Source organism: Phalacrocorax carbo, chromosome 27 (assembly GCF_963921805.1).
Source record: "Phalacrocorax carbo chromosome 27, bPhaCar2.1, whole genome shotgun sequence".
Classification (NCBI taxonomy): Eukaryota; Metazoa; Chordata; class Aves; order Suliformes; family Phalacrocoracidae; genus Phalacrocorax; species Phalacrocorax carbo.
The window spans coordinates 4,248,827-4,271,278 of NC_087539.1; the positions used below are offsets into that span (position 1 = coordinate 4,248,827).

At 59.9% G+C, this 22,452-nt stretch overlaps 1 protein-coding gene across 4 annotated transcripts in view; it reads left to right on the forward strand.

The window, feature by feature from the left end:
- Nucleotides 1-9,166, forward strand: part of LOC135317799 (tubulin alpha-1C chain-like) — an 887,270-nt gene extending 878,104 nt beyond the window's left edge. The window contains exons 1-5 of one of the 4 annotated variants that reach the window (XM_064474234.1): nucleotides 4,160-4,357; nucleotides 7,834-7,893; nucleotides 8,009-8,064; nucleotides 8,295-8,364; nucleotides 8,937-9,166. In XM_064474234.1, the coding sequence (XP_064330304.1) occupies nucleotides 7,855-7,893; nucleotides 8,009-8,064; nucleotides 8,295-8,364; nucleotides 8,937-9,062 (291 nt within the window). In that variant the 5' untranslated portion in view covers nucleotides 4,160-4,357; nucleotides 7,834-7,854 and the 3' untranslated portion in view covers nucleotides 9,063-9,166. Of the gene's footprint in view, nucleotides 1-4,159; nucleotides 4,358-7,833; nucleotides 7,894-8,008; nucleotides 8,065-8,294; nucleotides 8,365-8,936 lie in introns of those variants that run through there. The other 3 variants (XM_064474233.1, XM_064474232.1, XM_064474231.1) reach the window with 3 other exon arrangements.
- Nucleotides 9,167-22,452: the final 13,286 nt, after the last annotated feature.

Here is a 22,452-nt window from a genome sequence, read left to right on the forward strand (position 1 = left end):
GCAGGCTTGGCACGCTGGGGAGACTGGGCTTGGGCTTCCGGGCAGCAGAGGCGAAAGCCGGAGTCAGGCTGTGGGGACGTACGCCTAGAGAGAGGCGGGCCTGACCCTTTACCCAAAGCAAGACCGAAGGGACCCAGCGGTACGATGCCTCTCAGGATGCAAAGCCAAGCCCTAGGGAAGGGGTTCGCCCCGAGAGGGGGGGAGAACTGGCAGCCAGCTGCTGGGTCTTAATTCCTTTCTGTGCTCACAGCTGGAGGCTCGACTGATGTCCTGCAGGAGGCCAAGGTCCGCCTCATTGACGTCAACCTCTGCAACAGCAGCTGGTGGTACAGAGGGGCCATCCACAGCCACAACTTGTGTGCCGGCTATGCGCAGGGTGGCATCGACACCTGCCAGGTGGGAGCGCGCTACAAGTCAAGCCCCAGCAGCACAGGCAGCCCTGGCACCACCGCCCAGGCGTACCCTGGCGTGCGCGTTGCTTGCCAGGTCACCCTCCCACCGCTCTTGGGGCTGGCGCTCACCTCCCCTTCCCCAGCTGCACGTCCCTGCCCAGTGCCCCCCTTGTCCCGGAGGCCTGCGACTCTGCCCAGAAAGCCCAGCCAATGCTCTTGGCAGATCCCGGTCCTGCAACAGCCGCCTGCCACATACCCAGCATCAGAGTGGAGAGATGAGATGAGAGCCCTGCCTTGCAGGCCCATCGCCCCTTCCTAGAAAAGCTTCTCTAGGCTCCAGCGCCTCAGCAGAGCCGTGCTCTGCGCTGAATACAGCTCCGGCAGGTGCTGAGAGACAGGAGGAGACAGCCACAGCGCTGGCAGAGGCCACCCAACACCACCCTAAGCCGCTCTTAATCCTCCGCTGCAGGGTGACAGCGGTGGTCCTCTCGTCTGCAAAGACAACAACGCGGACTACTTCTGGCTTGTCGGAGTGACGAGCTGGGGGAAAGGCTGTGCCAGAGCAAAACAGCCCGGAGTCTACACCTCCACTCAGCACTTTTACGACTGGATCTCGGTGCAGATGGGCCTGCGCCCAGCAGTAACGGCTACTCCAGCGCCACGGCCAGGCTTCACCTCAACCCCCTTTCAGAGGCCGAGGCCAACACCAACGCAACCGGGCAGGTTTGCGCCCTGCCCGTTTCCACGCCAGAAGCTGGTGGAATTCTTTAATGTGCTGCAGGAGCTCCTGCAGGTCCTGAGGGGAAAAAGGGCTTGAGCAGCAGCATGAAGAGCACGCAGCGCAGGCTGCGGTGTACCACGACCATTTCCCCCTGGGGCAACGCCTGCTGCTGCAACGGCCGCCTCCGTGTCTAAGGCCTGCTCTGTCCTGCCCGTGCTCCTCGAGTGCCCGCAAACGCTGAAGGTGACTTAGTTCTGGAAATAAAGTTGCCAGTTTTCACAGACAAGCACGCTTCGGTCCAATTCAGCTCCTGCGCAAGGCAAGGACTTCCATGGCCGGCACCTGCAAAGGGAGGCTGCAGGCAGCCGCGTAGGGCACAAAGGGGCTCAGAAACTCACTCAAAAGGGCCGAAAGCGTGCCTGGTCTGAGAGGAGGGTGCTCAGCGCCACCGTGGGATTGTTATCCCAAAAAAGCGCATTCGTTTGCCCGGTGTGCAAAACGCAATGTCCTGGCACGGCCCCGGCTGCTCCCTGCCAGCTTCTCCAGCCGCTCGCAGGTTTGCCCTCCGAGGGCAAAGGCCCTGTCGCGTGGAGGCTGGAGCCACCCGACCTGCCAAGCCCTGAACGCGGCGCCGCTGCACGCAGCCGCTCCAAGGGTGCAGCTGAAGCACGTGGGTCACTGCCTGCCTGCCCCCTGCCCCCACCCCTTCCTCCTGCTGTCCCCCCGCGTGCCGCAGCTGCGCTCTGAGCAAGAGGGAGACCCCATTGCTCTTGGGAGCCCGCAAGCACAGTGCCTGCGGGGGCTAGAGCAGAGGGCTGCTCTTTATGTTTCCCCTTCCTGGGCTGTGGTTCCGCCTCGGGGCTGGATGCTGGATCCCGTTGGGGATGGATGCTTGAGCCCTGTGCTGGAGCCCACGCGGTGTGGCCGTCCGTGCACGTGCACACACCCATGGTCTCTGGTGAAAATGAGAGCCAGAGAGGGAGAGAACGCTTGGAGTTTTGGGAGGCTAGGCAGGCGCAGAGCCCCACTGCTGGTGCGGCTGTGAAAGGGCTGCCAAGGGCTGCTGAGGCCCAGCAATAGCTTTCAGTGCTGGCACCTTTTGTGTGGGAGCAGTTCTTGGACATTGTGAACTTTGGAGCCTGCCTCCGGTGAAAATGAGGCGCAGAGAGCGAGAGGCATCGAGAGGGACGAGGGTGATACGCCGGTTGTTTTGCAGGTGGAAAAGCACTGTGCCCACATGGTGTCCTGGCTGCAGGAGGTTAAGCAGGAAAATGAGGGAGTGCTGAAAGGGCTGGGGGAAAAGAGATGGGTGCCCACAGGCCCCGGGGCGGGAGGGCTCCACAGCGTGCGTTCCTTGGCAAAAAAGCGCTCTTATGGCAGAGTCTCTGGCTCTGCTTCAGGAAGCTGTGGCGCCTCCTGCCAGGTAAAGGGGGTGGGATTCGCTCCTTAAGTAGCTTGTTTACCACCAAAATTGACACTTTGGTGAGATGGTCCGCCAGAGCAAGCACGAGGAGCACTGTCAGGCCTTCCCAAAGGAGATTGTCCCACGGGAGAGCTGGCAGAATTTCTTGCTTCTCTGAGTCACTTTGGAGAGAGCCCGACCCGAAGGTTGGGCTCTTTAACCCAGCCACATTCAGCAGAGCATCCTCCAGGTGTCCGTCTCACCCCCCCGGCTCTCCGAGAGGTATGCAGGCAGCAAAGGCACCTTCTGCCAAAGTGCTCCACGCTTCAGCCTGCCACCCTGGGGAGGTCACTCGGGAAGAGCCGCAGGGGGTTGAGCCACCTCGGTGTCCCCTAGAGCTGGGCTGCATGTAGATGTAGGCCACACTCAGAGAGCACCAACTTGCCGGGCTTTGTGGGATGCCTGTGACGCAACCGGGGCGGAGCTGCGTGGCCATTCCCGTGTCACCCTGATTATTGTTGCCAGGGGGTGTACGCATGGGACCCACGCTAAGGGGGACGTGAAGATCCACATCTTCCCCCTAGTAATGCTCTAGGCTTCAGTCAAAGCCCACACCCGTCAGTTCCCCCCCGCAGACCCTGACCCCTCAGCTCCCCTCTTCAGACACATCGAATCCCTTCAGTTCCTCTCACGGTCCCTCCCTCCTTCTCCTCAGGTCCCCCCTGCACACCCTCCATTGCCTTCACTTCTCGGCAGGCACCCCATCATCTCAGTTCTCTCCAGACACCCCCAGCCCCCGCAGCTCCCCCTACCCAGACCCTCCCGATCCCGCCAGTTGCCCCCAGAAAGCCCGCTCCTTTCAGGTACCCCAGGTACCTAGTCCCCTCAAGGTCCTGCTTCCTCCAGAACCCCCCTGGCCCGGTCCCTGGCCAGGCCCCACACTCATGATGCTGGGCAAGTCAGCCTACTTGGGGTCAGGTGTGGCTGGGGGGCATTTTCGAGGGATTTGGGCAATGGGAGGGAGTTATTCTGCCTGCCACAGTCTGGGCGGAGGGCGATGGTGGGGAGCTGTTCCCACCAAACAGGGGGGAGGCTGAGGTGGGGACTTGTTGCCTCCCCACCCGGGAGTGGTGACACCACAGAAGAACATAGCAAGGCAGCTGGGGACAATTCACAGGGAAAACTAAATCCAGCCGGTTGCACCGAGCACCGGCAAGGCCGGTTTGCTCCTTCCAGTGGTTCCTGCTGGAGATGGTTCCCGTTTCGGCCCGAGAGCGGTGCTGTAGCAGAGGTTTGCTCTCCCGCCAGCGAGCAAAGGCAGAAAGGCGTGCAAAGGAGCCTGAGCAGGGCTCAAATGCAGCAGAGGGGGGCGTGGGGGAGGGCAGCCAGGAGGGGGCGAGGCCGGTGTGACTGCCGCCGCTTCGGGGCCCGGGAGCACTGCCGACGGGGCGGGGCCGGCTGTGAGGAGCCATGATGGGTGTGTGAGCGGCCACGCCCCTTGCAGCAGGAGCTGCTTGCTCGTTGGTAGAGCAGAAGGCCGGAGGGCGCTGATTGGCTGCTGCACCCTATAGGAGGGTGGTTGAGCAGGGGTGGGTAGGTGGTGCTCGCTGGGGGTGTTGGGTGCAGAGGGTGGTCAGATGTGGGCCGTGTGCAGAGTTAGGCCTGAGGGTGCCCCTGCCTGGCGCCCCCCGGCCGGTGCCTGCGAGGCCGGAGAAGAGAGGGGGCACGAGGGAGAAGGCAGTGCCCGAGGGGAGCTGTGTGGGCCATAATGCGGAGGGGAGTGCACTCGTGAGAGTGCCCGGGTGCCTGGTGGCTGCTCCTGGCTGAGAGGAGCGCTTGCAGGTGACCAAGAGGTGTTTCTGCAGACCCTGAGCCCCTGCTCTCCTTTCCGCATGCAGGAGGAGAACCATCAGGGCACGCACGATGCCCTGCAGATGCTCAGCAGTAAGGCTGGTGTCCTCTCCTCTGCCCACGTCCCAGAGCTGCGCAGGCTGGGGCTCAGCGGTTCGAAGGGGCTTTTAAGATGCAAAACCAAAGGTTAACTGTTCCATCGCTGAATGCTTATCCAGCTGAAAGGTAATTGTTGCGGAACGCTTTTCTAGCCGCTGTGTAAAATAATTAGCAAGGAGGCCTGGAATCCACCAGCGAAGGAGCAATTCCTGATAAGGATAGAAAACTGTCTCAAGAACCAGCTAAAGCCTACTTTGCAGTTTGGACAAGTGTCAAGAGGTGACTGAGTCTGCGCAAAACCAAAAGGTTACTAGCGGTGATGAAGAGGAGCCGTCAGCCTTCATCTTTACGTCCCCTGACGACCACCACGAGGAGGCACTGCGCAAGCGCAGTTGGGAAAGATCTACGGCAATAACTTTTTTTGGCTAATTTTAATACGAAGTGAGGAAATGTCATGCATATGTATAGGCGTATTGGGAAATCTTGGGTATCTGTAATGCTTTACTGTATAAATGCAAGACAAACTATCACGGGGGCGTGCACGACTTGGGTGGGACTACCCCCCGTGCTGCCCAGCGCTGAATAAACATACCTGCTTTGCAATCCTACAGATTGTGGAGTCTACTTTCTGCACGTCACTGGGGCTCAGCGGTTTGAAGGGACCGCTGGAGGTCATCTTGTCTCGTCGTATGTTTTCCTTCTTTTTCTGCTTATGGTTGACACCCTGAAGAAACCTTTCTTGTTATTTTTCACATCTACAGCCAGTTTCAATTCGAGCTGGGTTTTTGCTTTTCTAACTGCATCTCTGCACACTCTGGCGATGCTCTTGTAGCTCTTGACGGATAATCCTCCACTTCTCCATCTCTGGTGTGCTTCCCTTTTGGATTTGAGAAGACCCAGGAGGTCATGGTTGAGCCAAGGGGGCCTCTTGCTCCGCTGACTTCCCTTTCCTTTGTAGGGGTTAAACAGGTTTTGTGCTTCCAATAGAAAGTTCTTGAAGAATTCCCAGCTCTCGCTAGCTCCTTTGTATTCCATGGAAGCCTCCCACCGAATCCCTCCCAGCTGAGCCCTGAGTGCACTGAGGTTTGCTCTTCTAAGGGTTCTAAGATCCAGAACCCTTGTCTTAGAGCTGACCTTCAGCACGCTCAGCAGGACCCCGAACTCCACAATATTGTGGTCCCTGCAGCCAAGGCTCTCACTAACCGAGATACTACAGAGCAGGTTTTCTCGGTTTGTGAATAACAAGACCAGCAGTACCTCATTCCTGGTTGGCACATCTAACGTTTGTATCAGCAAACAGCCCTCTATCCATTCCAGAAATTTGGTGGATGACATGCGAGCTGCTGTCTTGTTCTTCCAGCAGATGTCTGCGTAGTGGAAGTCACCCATCAGGACCAGGTTCCGTTGGCCAGAAGCTTCCTTTAGTGCCCCACTAAAGCTGAAACAAGTTCAAGACAGTGGACAAAGAAGCCCGATTACAGTTCATTATGATGATGCAAAAGAAATGCACCATGTTCCGGAAAGAGTGAAAAAGGATGGAGAACATCATGGGTGGGATACCTTACTTGGTGGTCACCGAGAGCAACAGGAACTTTGAATCTAGTGCTTCATCCAGTTGTGCTTTTATTAGCTCGCACATTATTATGTGTCTTACTTCTAATCACTCTGTATGTAAAGGTCAATGGGAGGGTCCCCTTTGCTCTTTCCATCTCCGGTCTCTTTGTGAGTCATTCTAGGTTGATTCTGACTCCACCACCAAAAAACAGAGGAGGATGTTGGGAGGAGTGATTTCTTGCCCCCAAAATGCAGGAGGGCCATGCCGGGGGTTGGTATTTTCCATCAGAACAGGGTTGGTAGCACGGGAAAAGATCACAGAAAGGGACCTGGGAAAGGGAGAGGGAAGTGCTGCGTGTTTGCAGTGAGCATGGGTCTGGAGCGGCCAGCACGAGGTGGGTCCGTGTGGGTCTCTGGGACACGTGCTCAGCAGCGGCAGTGCCCGTGGGGCAGCAGCCTTGCGTGTTTCGTGGAGGAGCTGCTGGTGGCGTTCCTGGGTGGGCGCTGAAGAGGAAGGAGCTGCCTGCGTCCTACTGGAAGTTGTGCTGGGGGCTGGAGCTGTACAGAAGCAGGAGAGGGGCCACGGGCAGCGGCTCCTGCCGACACAGCGAGGGCAGCCGTTTGTGCAGGGTTTGAAGCCACAGCGCTTGAACACCAGGAGCCGCTCCTCACCTAATAAGCTGCAGTTGCTCCTCGCTGCTTGCAAGTTGTGAGCAGCTCTGCACAGAATCTCTGCTGGCGCCTCAGTCAGGCCCCAGAGCGTCTGCTCTGCCAGCGATAAGTGGGTGCTGAGAGTGGTGCCCTGTTTCCCCGGTAACTGGGAAGGCTGGGCCCCACGTCAGTCCTGGTGCCAGCCCCAGGGAGGTGACGGCCGTGTCACAGTGGGCAGCTGTGGCCGTCGGTGTCACCGTGCGCCTGTGACACGGGTGCCCGAGCGGGTATAAAGAGGGCTGCTCCCGGGGGCTGAGGAGCATCTGGAGCAGAAGCTCAGTGCTGCTGGGCAGGAGTTTGGAGGGTCCTCGCCAAGGTGCTGTCCTGTGTCTGCCGTGCAGTGGAAGGCTCCCGATGCAGGAGTGGAAGGTGAGGGCAGAGCATCCCCGTGGTCCCCACAGCCAGCGGCAGGGCGAGGGAGTGGATGGGGGTCTGTGTGTGGCTGTGAGCAGTGGGGGGAAGGCAGTAGCCTGGCCGGGCTGCCTGGGAAGCTGGGGCAGTGCCATGTGTGAGCGGGCGTATGTCTGTGACAGGGAATCTGATGGTTCCCCATTCCTGCAGGCAGCAGACGCTGTGGGGACTCCTCAAGGAGCCAGCAGAGATTCTGTGCACAGCTGCACACAACTGGCAAGCAGCAAGGAGCTACTGCAGACTATGGTAGGTGTGGAGTGGCTCCCGGTACATGTGGGTCGGGGCTGCAGACCCTGAGCCCTTGCTCTCCTTCCTGTGTGCAGGAGGACAAATATCAGGACCTGGACGATGCCGTAGAGACGCTCAGCAGAAAGGCTGGTATCCTCTCCTCTGCCCACGTCCCAGAGCTGCGCAGGCTGGGGCTCAGCGGTTCGAAGGGGCCGCTGGAGGTCATCTTGTCTCGTCCAGCCCCGCTGCTCAAGGAGGGTCACCTCGCTGCGCTTGGCCAGCGGCTGCGGGCAGAAGCGTGACTGGGGAGGACATTTTCCCCAGGAGCTGGGGGTGTCCATCCCTTCGCTATGCGTGGCCCTGTGATTTGCCCAGTCTCCCAGTGCCCTGGGGCAGTGGGGCAGCAAGTGGGCATGGCCCTGGGGCTGGAGAGGGACGAGGGTGATACGCCAGTTGTTTTGCAGGTGGAAAAGCACTGTGCCCACATGGTGTCCTGGCTGCAGGAGTTTAACCAGGGGACTGAGGTAGTGCTGAAAGGGCTGGGGGAAAAGAGATGGGTGCCACAGGCCCCGGGGTGGGAGGGCTGGAACCCCTTCCAACCACAGCGGCCTCCGGGACTCAGACCCTTCCTTCTCCCAGGTGCTGCGTCAGCAAATAAAGACTCTTGAAGAGGCACTGGAGGAGGAGGAGATGTGGTGAGTTGGGCCCCTCGCCCCACACAGGTGTCTAGGGCGGTCTCTGCAGCACCCAGAGCGATGGGGCTGCCAGTGCTGGAGCCAGGCAATGGTGTGGGGGGTATGTGCAGCACCCGGTGTGACAGGGGAGCCCATTCCCTGCCTGCCTGGGGTGCTGTATGGTTGGAAGGGGACCCAATGCATGGCCCTGGAGGTCTGTAACTCGTCCAACCATGCCCTGTTGCCTGCAGCCAGCAGCAGAGGAAGAAGGAGGCAGAGGTGCCGGGGACTACACTGCCGGAGCTGGTGGAAGCACAGCTGGTAAGGGGGATGCCCGTGCCAGCCCCTGCCCTGGCCAGCGGGGTCTCCCTGGGAACCGGGGTCCATGGAGGTCACAGCCACGCACGGGCTATGCTCCTGCGTGAGGCAGAGGCCAGTGGCACCGAGCAACTCCAGCTGTCCCGGCTGCGCTGCAGGGTGTGACAAGTGTCCTTGCTCTGTGTTGACCTGCAGGAGAGGGACATGCTGGCGAGGAGACGCGGCTTCATTTATTGGCTGCAGTGAGTGTCCCCAGTGGGTGCCGTGGGGCCCGCTCCCGGGCAGCGGCTGGCATGGGCCGGACCCCTGCTCCAGCCAGCAGGGCTCACAAGCTGGGGAGCAGCTGGCTGGCTGTGGGCTTTGCAGCTGGGAAGTGCTCAGCGTTGCTTTTCCCTGAGCCAGGGCTCTTTCCTGGGCTTGCGGCGTCTCGTGCACCACCCTGCCCGGGGGAGCAATGAGAAATGGCGGGGGAAGCAGGCTGTGGGGCTCCCAGAACACACCCTGCATCCCATAGGCAGGATCTGGTTGGGACGCATCCAGCCTGCCCTGCCTCCCATCCCTCTTCTGCCCCACAGGACGCTCATCCTGCTCTTGGTCAGCCTGCAGCTGGCTGTCGGCTTTCCTCTGGCTGCTGTTGTCCTCTACGCCTCCTGGTACGACCCCGAGCTCTTCCACCGCCTGCTGTTGCATGTGCTGTGTGAGACCAACATCGACCAGGCAATTGCACTGGGAAAGATCTTCCCCAGGGTCATGGACGGGCCGCTGCCCTTCTGACAGCCCCCCACCCTCAATAAAGCCTTTTCTACCTGAACCTCCATGTACTGGGGTGTGTTTGTTGGGGCGCGCGGAGAGGGTCTTGCCCCGCATGCCAGTCCCTGCATACCCTCGAGGCCAGGGCCAGTCTCAGCTGCTAGGCACTGGGTGCCACCCCGCCGCCTGCCGCAAGCTGGGTCCCTGCGTGCCAGCCTCAGCTGCCCTCCCTCCTGCCCTCCGTCCCCGCACGGTATTGATGCCACTGTAGAACCAGGCGGAACCACCGTCTTCTCAGGCCACGGTAGATTTTATTCTCCACCATTGGAGGCTGGCAACCCTTTAGCAATGTCCTGGCCAGCCCCTGTAAGTGAGTCTGAGAGTACTGAGGCACCAGGAACTGGGGACACATTTCCTCGCAGGCCAGCCCCATGGCCCCCGCATGCTCCACTGCCTTCCTCCCCACAGCTCCCCACAACCCTGCAGGTACTCACCTGCCCTCTCACCTTACAGCCCCTATGGACCCCACGCGGCCCATCCCACGCCACAGCACCCAACCCTGTGTCCTTCTCCCTCCCCAAAGTCCCCATGACCTTGGTCTCCCCGCCTGCCCAGGCTCTCATCGCTGGTGGTCCCACAGCCCTGTGGCTCCTCGGCCCCATCCCCAGCGGTGCGCTCCCCATGGCCCCGTTGCCGGTCGCTCCCACGGGTCTCGTTCTAGCAATCTCGTAGCCGCTGGCCCTGTCCCCAGGGCCCCGCCCCTGCTGACCCCACAGCCACCGCCCGGCACGGCCCCGGCTGCTCCCTGCCAGCTTCTCCAGCCGCTCGCAGGTTTGCCCTCCGAGGGCAAAGGCCCCGTCGCGTGGAGGCTGGAGCCACCCGACCTGCCAAGCCCTGAACGCGGCGCCGCTGCACGCAGCCGCTCCAAGGGTGCAGCTGAAGCACGTGGGTCACTGCCTGCCTGCCCCCTGCCCCCACCCCTTCCTCCTGCTGTCCCCCCGCGTGCCGCAGCTGCGCTCTGAGCAAGAGGGAGACCCCATTGCTCTTGGGAGCCCGCAAGCCCAGTGCCTGCGGGGGCTAGAGCAGAGGGCTGCTCTTTATGTTTCCCCTTCCTGGGCTGTGGTTCTGCCTCGGGGCTGGATGCTGGATCCCGTTGGGGATGGATGCTTGAGCCCTGTGCTGGAGCCCACGCGGTGTGGCCGTCCGTGCACGTGCACACACCCATGGTCTCTGGTGAAAATGAGAGCCAGAGAGGGAGAGAACGCTTGGAGTTTTGGGAGGCTAGGCAGGCGCAGAGCCCCACTGCTGGTGCGGCTGTGAAAGGGCTGCCAAGGGCTGCTGAGGCCCAGCAATAGCTTTCAGTGCTGGCACCTTTTGTGTGGGAGCAGTTCTTGGACATTGTGAACTTTGGAGCCTGCCTCCGGTGAAAATGAGGCGCAGAGAGCGAGAGGCATCGAGAGGGACGAGGGTGATACGCCGGTTGTTTTGCAGGTGGAAAAGCACTGTGCCCACATGGTGTCCTGGCTGCAGGAGGTTAAGCAGGAAAATGAGGGAGTGCTGAAAGGGCTGGGGGAAAAGAGATGGGTGCCCACAGGCCCCGGGGCGGGAGGGCTCCACAGCGTGCGTTCCTTGGCAAAAAAGCGCTCTTATGGCAGAGTCTCTGGCTCTGCTTCAGGAAGCTGTGGCGCCTCCTGCCAGGTAAAGGGGGTGGGATTCGCTCCTTAAGTAGCTTGTTTACCACCAAAATTGACACTTTGGTGAGATGGTCCGCCGGAGCAAGCACGAGGAGCACTGTCAGGCCTTCCCAAAGGAGATTGTCCCACGGGAGAGCTGGCAGAATTTCTTGCTTCTCTGAGTCACTTTGGAGAGAGCCCGACCCGAAGGTTGGGCTCTTTAACCCAGCCACATTCAGCAGAGCATCCTCCAGGTGTCCGTCTCACCCCCCCGGCTCTCCGAGAGGTATGCAGGCAGCAAAGGCACCTTCTGCCAAAGTGCTCCACGCTTCAGCCTGCCACCCTGGGGAGGTCACTCGGGAAGAGCCGCAGGGGGTTGAGCCACCTCGGTGTCCCCTAGAGCTGGGCTGCATGTAGATGTAGGCCACACTCAGAGAGCACCAACTTGCCGGGCTTTGTGGGATGCCTGTGACGCAACCGGGGCGGAGCTGCGTGGCCATTCCCGTGTCACCCTGATTATTGTTGCCAGGGGGTGTACGCATGGGACCCACGCTAAGGGGGACGTGAAGATCCACATCTTCCCCCTAGTAATGCTCTAGGCTTCAGTCAAAGCCCACACCCGTCAGTTCCCCCCCGCAGACCCTGACCCCTCAGCTCCCCTCTTCAGACACATCGAATCCCTTCAGTTCCTCTCACGGTCCCTCCCTCCTTCTCCTCAGGTCCCCCCTGCACACCCTCCATTGCCTTCACTTCTCGGCAGGCACCCCATCATCTCAGTTCTCTCCAGACACCCCCAGCCCCCGCAGCTCCCCCTACCCAGACCCTCCCGATCCCGCCAGTTGCCCCCAGAAAGCCCGCTCCTTTCAGGTACCCCAGGTACCTAGTCCCCTCAAGGTCCTGCTTCCTCCAGAACCCCCCTGGCCCGGTCCCTGGCCAGGCCCCACACTCATGATGCTGGGCAAGTCAGCCTACTTGGGGTCAGGTGTGGCTGGGGGGCATTTTCGAGGGATTTGGGCAATGGGAGGGAGTTATTCTGCCTGCCACAGTCTGGGCGGAGGGCGATGGTGGGGAGCTGTTCCCACCAAACAGGGGGGAGGCTGAGGGTGGGGACTTGTTGCCTCCCCACCCGGGAGTGGTGACACCACAGAAGAACATAGCAAGGCAGCTGGGGACAATTCACAGGGAAAACTAAATCCAGCCGGTTGCACCGAGCACCGGCAAGGCCGGTTTGCTCCTTCCAGTGGTTCCTGCTGGAGATGGTTCCCGTTTCGGCCCGAGAGCGGTGCTGTAGCAGAGGTTTGCTCTCCCGCCAGCGAGCAAAGGCAGAAAGGCGTGCAAAGGAGCCTGAGCAGGGCTCAAATGCAGCAGAGGGGGGCGTGGGGGAGGGCAGCCAGGAGGGGGCGAGGCCGGTGTGACTGCCGCCGCTTCGGGGCCCGGGAGCACTGCCGACGGGGCGGGGCCGGCTGTGAGGAGCCATGATGGGTGTGTGAGCGGCCACGCCCCTTGCAGCAGGAGCTGCTTGCTCGTTGGTAGAGCAGAAGGCCGGAGGGCGCTGATTGGCTGCTGCACCCTATAGGAGGGTGGTTGAGCAGGGGTGGGTAGGTGGTGCTCGCTGGGGGTGTTGGGTGCAGAGGGTGGTCAGATGTGGGCCGTGTGCAGAGTTAGGCCTGAGGGTGCCCCTGCCTGGCGCCCCCCGGCCGGTGCCTGCGAGGCCGGAGAAGAGAGGGGGCACGAGGGAGAAGGCAGTGCCCGAGGGGAGCTGTGTGGGCCATAATGCGGAGGGGAGTGCACTCGTGAGAGTGCCCGGGTGCCTGGTGGCTGCTCCTGGCTGAGAGGAGCGCTTGCAGGTGACCAAGAGGTGTTTCTGCAGACCCTGAGCCCCTGCTCTCCTTTCCGCATGCAGGAGGAGAACCATCAGGGCACGCACGATGCCCTGCAGATGCTCAGCAGTAAGGCTGGTGTCCTCTCCTCTGCCCACGTCCCAGAGCTGCGCAGGCTGGGGCTCAGCGGTTCGAAGGGGCTTTTAAGATGCAAAACCAAAGGTTAACTGTTCCATCGCTGAATGCTTATCCAGCTGAAAGGTAATTGTTGCGGAACGCTTTTCTAGCCGCTGTGTAAAATAATTAGCAAGGAGGCCTGGAATCCACCAGCGAAGGAGCAATTCCTGATAAGGATAGAAAACTGTCTCAAGAACCAGCTAAAGCCTACTTTGCAGTTTGGACAAGTGTCAAGAGGTGACTGAGTCTGCGCAAAACCAAAAGGTTACTAGCGGTGATGAAGAGGAGCCGTCAGCCTTCATCTTTACGTGCCCCGACGACCACCACGAGGAGGCACTGCGCAAGCGCAGTTGGGAAAGATCTACGGCAATAACTTTTTTTGGCTAATTTTAATACGAAGTGAGGAAATGTCATGCATATGTATAGGCGTATTGGGAAATCTTAGGTATATGTAATGCTTTACTGTATAAATGCAAGACAAACTATCACGGGGGCGTGCACGACTTGGGTGGGACTACCCCCCGTGCTGCCCAGCGCTGAATAAACATACCTGCTTTGCAATCCTACAGATTGTGGAGTCTACTTTCTGCACGTCACTGGGGCTCAGCGGTTTGAAGGGACCGCTGGAGGTCATCTTGTCTCGTCGTATGTTTTCCTTCTTTTTCTGCTTATGGTTGACACCCTGAAGAAACCTTTCTTGTTATTTTTCACATCTACAGCCAGTTTCAATTCGAGCTGGGCTTTTGCTTTTCTAACTGCATCTCTGCACACTCTGGCGATGCTCTTGTAGCTCTTGACGGATAATCCTCCACTTCTCCATCTCTGGTGTGCTTCCCTTTTGGATTTGAGAAGACCCAGGAGGTCATGGTTGAGCCAAGGGGGCCTCTTGCTCCGCTGACTTCCCTTTCCTTTGTAGGGGTTAAACAGGTTTTGTGCTTCCAATAGAAAGTTCTTGAAGAATTCCCAGCTCTCGCTAGCTCCTTTGTATTCCATGGAAGCCTCCCACCGAATCCCTCCCAGCTGAGCCCTGAGTGCACTGAGGTTTGCTCTTCTAAGGGTTCTAAGATCCAGAACCCTTGTCTTAGAGCTGACCTTCAGCACGCTCAGCAGGACCCCGAACTCCACAATATTGTGGTCCCTGCAGCCAAGGCTCTCACTAACCGAGATCCTACAGAGCAGGTTTTCTCGGTTTGTGAATAACAAGACCAGCAGTACCTCATTCCTGGTTGGCACATCTAACATTTGTATCAGGAAACAGTCCTCTATCCATTCCAGAAATTTGGTGGATGTCATGCGAGCTGCTGTCTTGTTCTTCCAGCAGATGTCTGCGTAGTGGAAGTCACCCATCAGGACCAGGTTCCGTTGGCCAGAAGCTTCCTTTAGTGCCCCACTAAAGCTGAAACAAGTTCAAGACAGTGGACAAAGAAGCCCGATTACAGTTCATTATGATGATGCAAAAGAAATGCACCATGTTCCGGAAAGAGTGAAAAAGGATGGAGAACATCATGGGTGGGATACCTTACTTGGTGGTCACCGAGAGCAACAGGAACTTTGAATCTAGTGCTTCATCCAGTTGTGCTTTTATTAGCTCGCACATTATTATGTGTCTTACTTCTAATCACTCTGTATGTAAAGGTCAATGGGAGGGTCCCCTTTGCTCTTTCCATCTCCGGTCTCTTTGTGAGTCATTCTAGGTTGATTCTGACTCCACCACCAAAAAACAGAGGAGGATGTTGGGAGGAGTGATTTCTTGCCCCCAAAATGCAGGAGGGCCATGCCGGGGGTTGGTATTTTCCATCAGAACAGGGTTGGTAGCACAGGAGAAGATCACAGAAAGGGACCTGGGAAAGGGAGAGGGAAGTGCTGCGTGTTCGCAGTGAGCATGGGTCTGGAGTAGCCAGCACGAGGTGGGTCCGTGTGGGTCTCTGGGACACGTGCTCAGCAGCGGCAGTGCCCGTGGGGCAGCAGCCTTGCGTGTTTCGTGGAGGAGCTGCTGGTGGTGTTCCTGGGTGGGCGCTGAAGAGGAAGGAGCTGCCTGCGTCCTACTGGAAGTTGTGCTGGGGGCTGGAGCTCTACAGAAGCAGGAGAGGGGCCACGGGCAGCGGCTCCTGCCGACACAGCGAGGGCAGCCGTTTGTGCAGGGTTTGAAGCCACAGCGCTTGAACACCAGGAGCCGCTCCTCACCTAATAAGCTGCAGTTGCTCCTCGCTGCTTGCAAGTTGTGAGCAGCTCTGCACAGAATCTCTGCTGGCGCCTCAGTCAGGCCCCAGAGCGTCTGCTCTGCCAGCGATAAGTGGGTGCTGAGAGTGGTGCCCTGTTTCCCCGGTAACTGGGAAGGCTGGGCCCCACGTCAGTCCTGGTGCCAGCCCCAGGGAGGTGATGGCCGTGTCACAGTGGGCAGCTGTGGCCGTCGGTGTCACCGTGCGCCTGTGACACGGGTGCCCGAGCGGGTATAAAGAGGGCTGCTCCCGGGGGCTGAGGAGCATCTGGAGCAGAAGCTCAGTGCTGCTGGGCAGGAGTTTGGAGGGTCCTCGCCAAGGTGCTGTCCTGTGTCTGCCGTGCAGTGGAAGGCTCCCGATGCAGGAGTGGAAGGTGAGGGCAGAGCATCCCCGTGGTCCCCACAGCCAGCGGCAGGGCGAGGGAGTGGATGGGGGTCTGTGTGTGGCTGTGAGCAGTGGGGGGAAGGCAGTAGCCTGGCCGGGCTGCCTGGGAAGCTGGGGCAGTGCCATGTGTGAGCGGGCGTATGTCTGTGACAGGGAATCTGATGGTTCCCCATTCCTGCAGGCAGCAGACGCTGTGGGGACTCCTCAAGGAGCCAGCAGAGATTCTGTGCACAGCTGCACACAACTGGCAAGCAGCAAGGAGCTACTGCAGACTATGGTAGGTGTGGAGTGGCTCCCGGTACATGTGGGTCGGGGCTGCAGACCCTGAGCCCTTGCTCTCCTTCCTGTGTGCAGGAGGACAAATATCAGGACCTGGACGATGCCGTAGAGACGCTCAGCAGAAAGGCTGGTATCCTCTCCTCTGCCCACGTCCCAGAGCTGCGCAGGCTGGGGCTCAGCGGTTCGAAGGGGCCGCTGGAGGTCATCTTGTCTCGTCCAGCCCCGCTGCTCAAGGAGGGTCACCTCGCTGCGTTGGGCCAGCGGCTGCGGGCAGAAGCGTGACTGGGGAGGACATTTTCCCCAGGAGCTGGGGGTGTCCATCCCTTCGCTATGCGTGGCCCTGTGATTTGCCCAGTCTCCCAGTGCCCTGGGGCAGTGGGGCAGCAAGTGGGCATGGCCCTGGGGCTGGAGAGGGACGAGGGTGATACGCCGGTGGTTTTGCAGGTGGAAAAGCACTGTGCCCACATGGTGTCCTGGCTGCAGGAGTTTAACCAGGGGACTGAGGTAGTGCTGAAAGGGCTGGGGGAAAAGAGATGGGTGCCACAGGCCCCGGGGTGGGAGGGCTGGAACCCCTTCCAACCACAGCGGCCTCCGGGACTCAGACCCTTCCTTCTCCCAGGTGCTGCGTCAGCAAATAAAGACTCTTGAAGAGGCACTGGAGGAGGAGGAGATGTGGTGAGTTGGGCCCCTCGCCCCACACAGGTGTCTAGGGCGGTCTCTGCAGCACCCAGAGCGATGGGGCTGCCAGTGCTGGAGCCAGGCAATGGTGTGGGGGGTACGTGCAGCACACGGTGTGACAGGGGAGCCCATTCCCTGCCTGCCTGGGGTGCTGTATGGTTGGAAGGGGACCCAATGCATGGCCCTGGAGGTCTGTAACTCGTCCAACCATGCCCTGTTGCCTGCAGCCAGCAGCAGAGGAAGAAGGAGGCAGAGGTGCCGGGGACTACACTGCCGGAGCTGGTGGAAGCACAGCTGGTAAGGGGGATGCCCGTGCCAGCCCCTGCCCTGGCCAGCGGGGTCTCCCTGGGAACCGGGGTCCATGGAGGTCACAGCCACGCACGGGCTATGCTCCTGCGTGAGGCAGAGGCCAGTGGCACCGAGCAACTCCAGCTGTCCCGGCTGCGCTGCAGGGTGTGACAAGTGTCCTTGCTCTGTGTTGACCTGCAGGAGAGGGACATGCTGGCGAGGAGACGCGGCTTCATTTATTGGCTGCAGTGAGTGTCCCCAGTGGGTGCCGTGGGGCCCGCTCCCGGGCAGCGGCTGGCATGGGCCGGACCCCTGCTCCAGCCAGCAGGGCTCACAAGCTGGGGAGCAGCTGGCTGGCTGTGGGCTTTGCAGCTGGGAAGTGCTCAGCGTTGCTTTTCCCTGAGCCAGGGCTCTTTCCTGGGCTTGCGGCGTCTCGTGCACCACCCTGCCCGGGGGAGCAATGAGAAATGGCGGGGGAAGCAGGCTGTGGGGCTCCCAGAACACACCCTGCATCCCATAGGCAGGATCTGGTTGGGACGCATCCAGCCTGCCCTGCCTCCCATCCCTCTTCTGCCCCACAGGACGCTCATCCTGCTCTTGGTCAGCCTGCAGCTGGCTGTCGGCTTTCCTCTGGCTGCTGTTGTCCTCTACGCCTCCTGGTACGACCCCGAGCTCTTCCACCGCCTGCTGTTGCATGTGCTGTGTGAGACCAACATCGACCAGGCAATTGCACTGGGAAAGATCTTCCCCAGGGTCATGGACGGGCCGCTGCCCTTCTGACAGCCCCCCACCCTCAATAAAGCCTTTTCTACCTGAACCTCCATGTACTGGGGTGTGTTTGTTGGGGCGCGCGGAGAGGGTCTTGCCCCGCATGCCAGTCCCTGCATACCCTCGAGGCCAGGGCCAGTCTCAGCTGCTAGGCACTGGGTGCCACCCCGCCGCCTGCCGCAAGCTGGGTCCCTGCGTGCCAGCCTCAGCTGCCCTCCCTCCTGCCCTCCGTCCCCGCACGGTATTGATGCCACTGTAGAACCAGGCGGAACCACCGTCTTCTCAGGCCACGGTAGATTTTATTCTCCACCATTGGAGGCTGGCAACCCTTTAGCAATGTCCTGGCCAGCCCCTGTAAGTGAGTCTGAGAGTACTGAGGCACCAGGAACTGGGGACACATTTCCTCGCAGGCCAGCCCCATGGCCCCCGCATGCTCCACTGCCTTCCTCCCCACAGCTCCCCACAACCCTGCAGGTACTCACCTGCCCTCTCACCTTACAGCCCCTATGGACCCCACGCGGCCCATCCCACGCCACAGCACCCAACCCTGTGTCCTTCTCCCTCCCCAAAGTCCCCATGACCTTGGTCTCCCCGCCTGCCCAGGCTCTCATCGCTGGTGGTCCCACAGCCCTGTGGCTCCTCGGCCCCATCCCCAGCGGTGCGCTCCCCATGGCCCCGTTGCCGGTCGCTCCCACGGGTCTCGTTCTAGCAATCTCGTAGCCGCTGGCCCTGTCCCCAGGGCCCCGCCCCTGCTGACCCCACAGCCACCGCCCGGCACGGCCCCGGCTGCTCCCTGCCAGCTTCTCCAGCCGCTCGCAGGTTTGCCCTCCGAGGGCAAAGGCCCCGTCGCGTGGAGGCTGGAGCCACCCGACCTGCCAAGCCCTGAACGCGGCGCCGCTGCACGCAGCCGCTCCAAGGGTGCAGCTGAAGCACGTGGGTCACTGCCTGCCTGCCCCCTGCCCCCACCCCTTCCTCCTGCTGTCCCCCCGCGTGCCGCAGCTGCGCTCTGAGCAAGAGGGAGACCCCATTGCTCTTGGGAGCCCGCAAGCCCAGTGCCTGCGGGGGCTAGAGCAGAGGGCTGCTCTTTATGTTTCCCCTTCCTGGGCTGTGGTTCCGCCTCGGGGCTGGATGCTGGATCCCGTTGGGGATGGATGCTTGAGCCCTGTGCTGGAGCCCACGCGGTGTGGCCGTCCGTGCACGTGCACACACCCATGGTCTCTGGTGAAAATGAGAGCCAGAGAGGGAGAGAACGCTTGGAGTTTTGGGAGGCTAGGCAGGCGCAGAGCCCCACTGCTGGTGCGGCTGTGAAAGGGCTGCCAAGGGCTGCTGAGGCCCAGCAATAGCTTTCAGTGCTGGCACCTTTTGTGTGGGAGCAGTTCTTGGACATTGTGAACTTTGGAGCCTGCCTCCGGTGAAAATGAGGCGCAGAGAGCGAGAGGCATCGAGAGGGACGAGGGTGATACGCCGGTTGTTTTGCAGGTGGAAAACCACTGTGCCCGCATGGTGTCCTGGCTGCAGGAGGTTAAGCAGGAAAATGAGGGAGTGCTGAAAGGGCTGGGGGAAAAGAGATGGGTGCCCACAGGCCCCGGGGCGGGAGGGCTCCACAGCGTGCGTTCCTTGGCAAAAAAGCGCTCTTATGGCAGAGTCTCTGGCTCTGCTTCAGGAAGCTGTGGCGCCTCCTGCCAGGTAAAGCGGGTGGGATTCGCTCCTTAAGTAGCTTGTTTACCACCAAAATTGACACTTTGGTGAGATGGTCCGCCGGAGCAAGCACGAGGAGCACTGTCAGGCCTTCCCAAAGGAGATTGTCCCACGGGAGAGCTGGCAGAATTTCTTGCTTCTCTGAGTCACTTTGGAGAGAGCCCGACCCGAAGGTTGGGCTCTTTAACCCAGCCACATTCAGCAGAGCATCCTCCAGGTGTCCGTCTCACCCCCCCGGCTCTCCGAGAGGTATGCAGGCAGCAAAGGCACCTTCTGCCAAAGTGCTCCACGCTTCAGCCTGCCACCCTGGGGAGGTCACTCGGGAAGAGCCGCAGGGGGTTGAGCCCCCTCGGTGTCCCCTAGAGCTGGGCTGCATGTAGATGTAGGCCACACTCAGAGAGCACCAACTTGCCGGGCTTTGTGGGATGCCTGTGACGCAACCGGGGCGGAGCTGCGTGGCCATTCCCGTGTCACCCTGATTATTGTTGCCAGGGGGTGTACGCATGGGACCCACGCTAAGGGGGACGTGAAGATCCACATCTTCCCCCTAGTAATGCTCTAGGCTTCAGTCAAAGCCCACACCCGTCAGTTCCCCCCCGCAGACCCTGACCCCTCAGCTCCCCTCTTCAGACACATCGAATCCCTTCAGTTCCTCTCACGGTCCCTCCCTCCTTCTCCTCAGGTCCCCCCTGCACACCCTCCATTGCCTTCACTTCTCGGCAGGCACCCCATCATCTCAGTTCTCTCCAGACACCCCCAGCCCCCGCAGCTCCCCCTACCCAGACCCTCCCGATCCCGCCAGTTGCCCCTAGAAAGCCCGCTCCTTTCAGGTACCCCAGGTACCTAGTCCCCTCAAGGTCCTGCTTCCTCCAGAACGCCCCTGGCCCGGTCCCTGGCCAGGCCCCACACTCATGATGCTGGGCAAGTCAGCCTACTTGGGGTCAGGTGTGGCTGGGGGGCATTTTCGAGGGATTTGGGCAATGGGAGGGAGTTATTCTGCCTGCCACAGCCTGGGCGGAGGGCGATGGTGGGGAGCTGTTCCCACCAAACAGGGGGGAGGCTGAGGGTGGGGACTTGTTGCCTCCCCACCCGGGAGTGGTGACACCACAGAAGAACATAGCAAGGCAGCTGGGGACAATTCACAGGGAAAACTAAATCCAGCCGGTTGCACCGAGCACCGGCAAGGCCGGTTTGCTCCTTCCAGTGGTTCCTGCTGGAGATGGTTCCCGTTTCGGCCCGAGAGCGGTGCTGTAGCAGAGGTTTGCTCTCCCGCCAGCGAGCAAAGGCAGAAAGGCGTGCAAAGGAGCCTGAGCAGGGCTCAAATGCAGCAGAGGGGGGCGTGGGGGAGGGCAGCCAGGAGGGGGCGAGGCCGGTGTGACTGCCGCCGCTTCGGGGCCCGGGAGCACTGCCGACGGGGCGGGGCCGGCTGTGAGGAGCCATGATGGGTGTGTGAGCGGCCACGCCCCTTGCAGCAGGAGCTGCTTGCTCGTTGGTAGAGCAGAAGGCCGGAGGGCGCTGATTGGCTGCTGCACCCTATAGGAGGGTGGTTGAGCAGGGGTGGGTAGGTGGTGCTCGCTGGGGGTGTTGGGTGCAGAGGGTGGTCAGATGTGGGCCGTGTGCAGAGTTAGGCCTGAGGGTGCCCCTGCCTGGCGCCCCCCGGCCGGTGCCTGCGAGGCCGGAGAAGAGAGGGGGCACGAGGGAGAAGGCAGTGCCCGAGGGGAGCTGTGTGGGCCATAATGCGGAGGGGAGTGCACTCGTGAGAGTGCCCGGGTGCCTGGTGGCTGCTCCTGGCTGAGAGGAGCGCTTGCAGGTGACCAAGAGGTGTTTCTGCAGACCCTGAGCCCCTGCTCTCCTTTCCGCATGCAGGAGGAGAACCATCAGGGCACGCACGATGCCCTGCAGATGCTCAGCAGTAAGGCTGGTGTCCTCTCCTCTGCCCACGTCCCAGAGCTGCGCAGGCTGGGGCTCAGCGGTTCGAAGGGGCTTTTAAGATGCAAAACCAAAGGTTAACTGTTCCATCGCTGAATGCTTATCCAGCTGAAAGGTAATTGTTGCGGAACGCTTTTCTAGCCGCTGTGTAAAATAATTAGCAAGGAGGCCTGGAATCCACCAGCGAAGGAGCAATTCCTGATAAGGATAGAAAACTGTCTCAAGAACCAGCTAAAACCTACTTTGCAGTTTGGACAAGTGTCAAGAGGTAACTGAGTCTGCGCAAAACCAAAAGGTTACTAGCGGTGATGAAGAGGAGCCGTCAGCCTTCATCTTTACGTGCCCCGACGACCACCACGAGGAGGCACTGCGCAAGCGCAGTTGGGAAAGATCTACGGCAATAACTTTTTTTGGCTAATTTTAATACGAAGTGAGGAAATGTCATGCATATGTATAGGCGTATTGGGAAATCTTGGGTATCTGTAATGCTTTACTGTATAAATGCAAGACAAACTATCACGGGGGCGTGCACGACTTGGGTGGGACTACCCCCCGTGCTGCCCAGCGCTGAATAAACATACCTGCTTTGCAATCCTACAGATTGTGGAGTCTACTTTCTGCACGTCACTGGGGCTCAGCGGTTTGAAGGGACCGCTGGAGGTCATCTTGTCTCGTCGTATGTTTTCCTTCTTTTTCTGCTTATGGTTGACACCCTGAAGAAACCTTTCTTGTTATTTTTCACATCTACAGCCAGTTTCAATTCGAGCTGGGCTTTTGCTTTTCTAACTGCATCTCTGCACACTCTGGCGATGCTCTTGTAGCTCTTGACGGATAATCCTCCACTTCTCCATCTCTGGTGTGCTTCCCTTTTGGATTTGAGAAGACCCAGGAGGTCATGGTTGAGCCAAGGGGGCCTCTTGCTCCGCTGACTTCCCTTTCCTTTGTAGGGGTTAAACAGGTTTTGTGCTTCCAATAGAAAGTTCTTGAAGAATTCCCAGCTCTCGCTAGCTCCTTTGTATTCCATGGAAGCCTCCCACCGAATCCCTCCCAGCTGAGCCCTGAGTGCACTGAGGTTTGCTCTTCTAAGGGTTCTAAGATCCAGAACCCTTGTCTTAGAGCTGACCTTCAGCACGCTCAGCAGGACCCCGAACTCCACAATATTGTGGTCCCTGCAGCCAAGGCTCTCACTAACCGAGATCCTACAGAGCAGGTTTTCTCGGTTTGTGAATAACAAGACCAGCAGTACCTCATTCCTGGTTGGCACATCTAACATTTGTATCAGGAAACAGCCCTCTATCCATTCCAGAAATTTGGTGGATGACATGCGAGCTGCTGTCTTGTTCTTCCAGCAGATGTCTGCGTAGTGGAAGTCACCCATCAGGACCAGGTTCCGTTGGCCAGAAGCTTCCTTTAGTGCCCCACTAAAGC